The sequence below is a fragment of the Myotis lucifugus genome, unplaced genomic scaffold (assembly GCF_000147115.1).
Source record: "Myotis lucifugus unplaced genomic scaffold, Myoluc2.0 scaffold_404, whole genome shotgun sequence".
Taxonomy (NCBI): Eukaryota; Metazoa; Chordata; class Mammalia; order Chiroptera; family Vespertilionidae; genus Myotis; species Myotis lucifugus.
Window position 1 is genome coordinate 508,007 of NW_005871452.1, and position 6,880 is coordinate 514,886.

Sequence of the window (6,880 nt, forward strand, 5' to 3'; positions counted from 1 at the left end):
AAAAAAATTTTTTTCCCCCTAGAAAACAAATTCCCCTCCGGGCGGGCCTGTTCCCTCTTCCCAATTTTTGGAATTCCTCGGGGAAAAAAACGGACTGTTGGGTTAACCCCTCCCCCCGGTGGGCAGAAGGGCAACGCCCCAATTCCTAGGTGCACCCCCTGGTTCAGGCTCAGAAAAAGGGGGCGATAGGAGAGTTGGTGCCCCCCCCCCCGCCATGCACAGAGCAGAGTGGATTTTAAGGTTTTTATTCCACCCTCACTCCCGCTCACGGTAGGGCCGATTGGGGGGGTGGGGCCCCCCCCTCTCTCACACTCAAGGCAGGGTCGATGACGAAGGTTACGACGCTCCCCTCCCTGTCACACACAGAGCAGAGTCCATCAGAGAGATGTGTCTCCGTACCCTGTTACACACAGAGCAGGGTCAATTTGGGTTGGGTAGCTCCCCCCTGTCACGCACAGAGCAGGGCCCATCAGAGGGTTGAGGAGCTCCCCCCGTCACTCACAGAGCAGGGCCGATAGGGGAGTTGGAGCACCGCCCCCTGTCACACACAGAGCAGGGCGGATCAAGGGGTTGGGGAGCTGCACCTTGTCACACTCAGGGCAGGGCCAATGGGGAGGTTATGGCTCTACCCCGTTACACATAGAGCAAGGCCCGTGGAGGGGAGTTGGGGCGCCACCCTCTATCACCCACAGAGCAGGGCCAATCAGGGGGTTGGGCGCTCCCACTGTCACACTCAGGGCAGGGCCGATGGAGAGGTTATGGCTCTCCCCTGTCACACACAGAGCAGGGCCCGTGAAGGGGGGTTGGGGCGCCGCACCCTGTCACACACAGAGCAGGGCCAATGGAGAGGTTATGGCTCTACCCTGTCACACACAGAGCAAGGGCCCCTGTCACACACAGAGGCGGGGTTGGGGGCACTTGCACCCTTTCACACACAAGAACCGCAGGGGCGGATCAGGGGGATGGGGGGAGCTCCCCCCCTTTCAGGCACAGGAGCAAGGGCTGATCAGGGGGGTTGGGGCGCCTTCCCCCTGTCACGAACAAGAGCAGGCAGATAGGGAGGGTTTGTGGGCCCCCGCCCCCTTGTCACACACAGAGCTGCAGGGTGATCAGGGAGTTTGGGCGCTGCCCCCTGTCACGCTGATCCCGGTGCCGGGAGGCCTCGCTGCTCTGCTGATCCCGGTGCTGGGAGGCATATTACCCTTTTACTATATAGGATAGAGGCCTGGTGCATGGGTGGGGGCCGGCTGGTTTGCCCTGAAGGGTGTCCTGGATCAGGGTGGGGGTCCCCACTGGGGTGCCTGGCCGGTCTGGCTGAGGGGCTGAGGGGTGTTTTCAGGCTGGTGGGTTGACTGAAGCTCCCAACTGCTCCTTTTTTTCTTTTGTTTTTTATTTTTGGCCAGCTTTAGCTCTGAGGCCTCGGCTGCTGAAAGCCGGTTACTGCCCTTAATTTTTGCATTAGTATTTGATACAATGATGCGATCGAGATGGCGGAAGCATGCTGACTAACGCAGGTTTCTGGGGTTTTGTTTAGCTTCTATATTTGCAACATAGTTGCTTAGAGTTGCAGCTGAGAGGCTGGCAAGTGAGGCGGGGAACGTTGGAGTCCGCAGTCACTGGAGCAAGCAAGCCTCCCTGTTCGCTTCAGTGTATGGCTGCCGGCCGCCATCTTGGCGGACAGTTAATTTGCATAAGGATATGCTGATTAGCCAATGGGAAGGGTAGCGGTCGTACGCTAATTACCACGTTTCTCTTTTATTAGTGTAGATTGGATAGAGGCCTGGTGCACGGGTGGGGGCCGGCTGGTTTGCCCTGAAGGATTTCCCGGATCAGGGTGGGGATCCCGCTGGGGTGCCTGGCCAGCCTGGGTGAGGGGCTGATGGCTGTTTGCAGCTGGTCACACTCCCTTCAGGGTGGTGGTCCCCACTGGGGTGCCTGGCCAGTCTGGATGAGGGGCTGATGGCTGTTTTCAGGCTGGCCACACCCCCTTCAGGGTGGGGGTCCCCACTGGGGTTCCTGGCCAGTCTGGGTGAGGGGCTGAGGGCTGTTTTCAGGCTGGCCTGCGACTGAAGCTCCCAGCCTCTCCTTTTTTATTTATTTATTTTTATTCTGGGATTTATTTACCTTCTATAATTGAAACTCTGTTGCCTTCACTGGCGCTCCCAGCTCTGCGGGTATCTGGGGTTTGTTTAGCTTCTATAATTGAAACTTTGTTGCTTTTGGAGCTGTTGCTTTCGGAGCTTAGAGCTGGGCCGCGGCAGGCAGGGAACCTTGGCTTCCTCCATTACTGAAGCAAGCAAACCTCCTGCTCCTTTCAGCTGCATGGCTGCCGGCCGCCATCTTTGTTGGCAGTTAATTTGCATATCTCGCTGATTAGCCAATGGGAAGCGTAGCAGAGGTACGGTTAATTACCCTTTTTGTCTTTTATTAGATAGGATATATATGTGTGTGTGTGTATATATATATATATAGAGCCAGGGTCTGTAACATCCAAAACAACCAAATGGATGACCGAACACCAGAAGTCAATCCTGCAGTCCACTGTGGGCATGGCTTCCCAGCACTGACTGCCGAGTGGGCTGCGGATCAGGCCTGGAGAGAGGCAGGGTCTGATCCGCAGCCTCCGTGGCAGCTGTTGATCAGCCCTTGCCTCTCTCTTTCTCTCTGGGCCTAGCCAGCAGCTGCGCCTCTCTTTTACTCTGGGCCTCGCCAGCAGCCATGTGGGCTGCTGATCAGCCCCCCTCTCTGATCAGGCCTGGAGATAGGCTCGGAGACGCTGACTGGCATAGAAACCGACCAATCAGAACCAAGTATCGGTGAACTGTGAAGAGCCAATGGCTGCCTAGGAGACTGAGCTTTTGACGCTGACTGGCATAGAAACTGACCAATCAGAACCAAATCTGAGTGAAGTGTGAGGAGCCAATGGCTGCCTAGGAGGCGGAGCTTTTGACGCTGACTGGCATAGAAACCAACCAATAAGAACCTAATCTGGGTGAACTGAAAAGGCAGAACCTAAGGATGAGGGCTGAAGAGGGGTTTCAAGGGCAACAGCTGTTTGGTGTAAGGTGTAAGAAAGTGGTTCAATTTTTTAATGACTGGTTTGGCAATATAGTGCATATGGCTGGCTATCAGTCCAGATATAGGGATTATGTATTTTTGTCTGCCAAGAGCATCTCCTCCTGCTGAAAAAGGCTTTTCACCCCCATTTAAGCAATCCTATTTTATGTAATCTATCTATACTAATAAAAGGATAATATGCTAATTAGACCAGGTCGACCAGCCATCTTCCGGACGTCTGACTTCCTTCCGGATAAAGCCATGGTGTTCGGGGCTGAGGCAGAGAGGGAAGTTGGGGGTGAGATCAGGCTGGCAGGGGAGGGCCGTTGGGGGCAACCAAGCCGGCTGGGGAGGGCAGTTGGGGGTGAGATCAGGCTGGCAGGGGAGGTCAGTTGGGGGTGAGATCAGGCCAGCAGGGGAGAGCAGTTGGGGGTGAGATCAGGCCGGCAGGGGAGGACAGTTGGGGGCAAGATCAAGCTGGCAGGGGAGAGCAATTGGGGGCGAGATCAGGCTTGCCCGGGAGGGCAGTTAGGGGTGATCAGGCAGGCAGGCAGAGAGGTTAGAGGCGATCAGGCAGGCAGGCAGAGGGGTTAGGGGCAATCAGGCAGGCAGAGGAGGTTAGGGGCGATCAGGCAGGCAGGCAGGTGAGCGGTTAGGAGCCAGTGGTCCCAGATTGCAAGAGGGATGTCCGACTGCCGGTTTAGGCCCAACCCTGTGGGATGGGGCCTAAACCGGCAGTTGGACATCCCTCAATTGGTCCCTGATTGGAGAAGGTGCAGACTGGGCTGATGGACCCCTCTCCCCTCATGCATGAATTTCATGCACCGGGCCACTAGTATAATTATAAGTTAAGTGTATCTTTAGAAATACATTTCTAGTAGAATGCTAGGTCAAAGGAGATGTACATGTAAATTCTGATTGATAGTACCAATTACCTTCTAAAAAGTTTTTACCTTTTTACATGTTAAGCAGATTTTTAGAGTTGAGACTGCTAAAGAAACAAACAATGGTGAAGACACAGCTACCTTCTCTATACTAAAACATTTATTTTAAACAAAATTTCCACTAGATGGAGATGTTTAGCTATCAGAAAATTTAAATAATTTCTGTCTTATAGAATGTTGTTATAATAAAACTAGAGGCCCAATGCACAAATTTTGTGCAAGAGTAAGCCTTCCTTCCCCTGGCTGCTGGCACCGGCTTCCCTCTGGCCAAGGGAAAATTATATTAAATTAGAATTTTAATTAAAATTCTGTATCACAAGGTTCCAAACAAAATGTACCTGATGACATTTGTGAATGAAAGAAAACACTGAAATCCAATATAGGATGTCTCATGAGCAATATGTAAATCTTGAAAAGTTAATAGGACCCTTTTCTTGAATATATATACCCACAATTCTTTGTATTTATTTCATTTTATTTTTTAATCTTCACACAAGGATATTTTTTCATTGATTTTTAGAGATAGTAGGAAGGAGGGGGAGAAACATTGATGTAAGAGAGACACATCAGTTGGTTGCCTCCTGCACACACCCTGACCAGGACCGGGTATGGAGCCCTCAACCGAGGTACGTGCCCTTGACCTAACCCGGGAGTCTTCAGTTCGTAGGCTGACGCTCTATCCACTGAGCCAAACCAGCTAGTGTTCTTTTTTTTTTTTTTAAACCCTCACTGGAAGATATGTTTATTGATTTGAGAGAGAGAGAAGGAGAGAAAGAGAGAGAAACATCAATGTGAGAGAAACATTGACTGGTTGTCTCTTGTACGTGCTCTGATCAGGGATTGAACCCGAAACCCAGGAATGTGCCCCAACCAGGAATCGACGCTCCAACCAACAGAGCAACCGGCCAGGGCACATCCACAATTCTCAGGTTTTAGGGAAGAATGAGAAGTTGGGACTGAAGTTAAGTGGACCTTGGTAGAAGTGAATGTGCTGCTGAGACTCAGACACTGTGTTTGAAGTCAGCTTATCAGCTACCTTTCCTTGTTTACCAGTTGGGGAGGATTGACCTGGTTAACAGTAGACAGACCAGAGAGAGGTGGGAAAAGAGCATCTTGAAGTCAGCTTTTTAGTGGCTGAACAGAATCCAGACCTGCCCTCCCCACCAAAAAAACAAGAACAAAAACAAAAACAAACAGAGGGGCCAGTAAATCCTACGCTTTCTGCTGATAGGATTATCGTCCTGTCCTGATGTGTGAAAGCCCAAATCTACACACCCACACACACTCCAACAACAGACATGCGCATCTCTGGGATTTCTTTTTTCTTTTTTGTAACAGATCCATTGAGATATAATTCACGTGCCATATAATTCATCCATTTAAAGAATACATTCAGTAGTTTCTAGTATGTTCACAGAGTTGTACAACCATCAGTACATCAACATGTGAATTGTCTTTTACCTTCGAGTTTTTAGTTAATGTGCTTTGCCTTTTTCTTTTCGGTTTTCCTATCTATTGTGTTTATGGTAAAGTTTTTCTTCCGATTGTTGCTTTTTCTTTATAAAAATTATTTTTATATAGGTATTTTGAGTGTTTTATCTAATTTGCTTACTTTTTTCTATTAGCATTTTGTGGATAGTTCTTCCTTGCTGAGTAACCAGTTAAATAAATATTTCCTTCTAGTATTTTATTGTTCACATTTAAGTAAGTAATTTATTTGCAGTTCATTTTGTGTTTTTTTTTGTATGTAGCACCAGGTCTGAGTTTTATTCTTTTTACAAGTAGGCAATATTTCTAGAAACTTCTGTAGATTACCTTTTCCTATTAGGTGGCAGCATTTCATTTTTCATAAATTTTAAAATTATTTTTGTCTTTTTATTTTATCTAAAAGTTGACTGTGTTCTGATACATTAACTTTTCTTAAATTTTAGAACAAGGAAAATTTATCTTCCATTATTACTGACCTCAACATAATAATGGAGTCCACCGCATATTCAGAATTAAGTGAATTTGTATCTAGGTAAGATAATTTACAAATTTATTTTTTTAGAGATTGTTTTCACTATATAGTTTTGAGTTTACCTTTTCTCCCTTCTTGATTGATAAATATCAAAATATATCTAAAAGTATGACACCATTTTTATGGGTTATATTTAAGACTATATTCTTTATATCTATTATTCTTTGATTCAATAAAAATTTATTACGCATTTACTCTGTGCTAGGCATTAAAATTAAATTCTGAGCAAAACCTTAATCCTCATGGAATTTGCAGCCTAGGGAAAGGGCAGTTGGGGGCGACCAGGCCAGAAGGGGAGGGCAGTTGGGGGGGACCAGGCCTGAAGGGGAGGGAAGTTGGGGGCCATTGGGCTGGCAGGAGAGCAGTTAGGTTTCGATCAGACTGGCAGAGGAGTAGTTAGGGGGTGATCAGGCTGGCAAGCAGAAGTGGTTAGGGGTAATTAGGCAGGCAGGCGAGCGGTTGGAAGCTAGCAGTCCCGGATTGCGAGTGGGATGTCCGACTGTCGGTTTAGGCCCGATCCCTGTGGCCCCCACTGGGGGCTTTGACCAGTCACCACAGAGGAGACCCCAACCTTGAAGGGGGTGTGGCCAGCGTGGCTGGGCCCTCAGCCCCTCACCCAGGCTGGTACACCCCCATGGGTGAAGGGTTCCCCACTGGGGGCTTGACCTGCCTGCAAACAGCCATCAGCCCCTCACCCAGGCTGGGCAAGCAACTCCAAGGGGGACCCCCCACCGCTGAAGGGGTGGTGGCCAGGCCTGAAATCAGCCCTTCAGCTCCTCAACCAAGGCTGGCTAACACCCCATGGGTGAAGGGTCAACCACTGGGGGGCTTGACAAGGCTGCAAACAGCCATCAGCCCT

The 6,880-nt window shown here is 49.3% G+C and overlaps 1 protein-coding gene across 1 annotated transcript in view; it reads left to right on the forward strand.

Moving 5' to 3' along the window:
* Nucleotides 1-6,880, forward strand: part of CENPP (centromere protein P) — a 217,401-nt gene that overhangs the window by 11,578 nt on the left and 198,943 nt on the right. Inside the window, exon 4 of the mRNA XM_023743622.1 lies at nt 5,933-6,021. Coding sequence (XP_023599390.1) covers nt 5,933-6,021 — 89 coding nt within the window. The remainder of the gene's footprint in view (nt 1-5,932; nt 6,022-6,880) is intronic.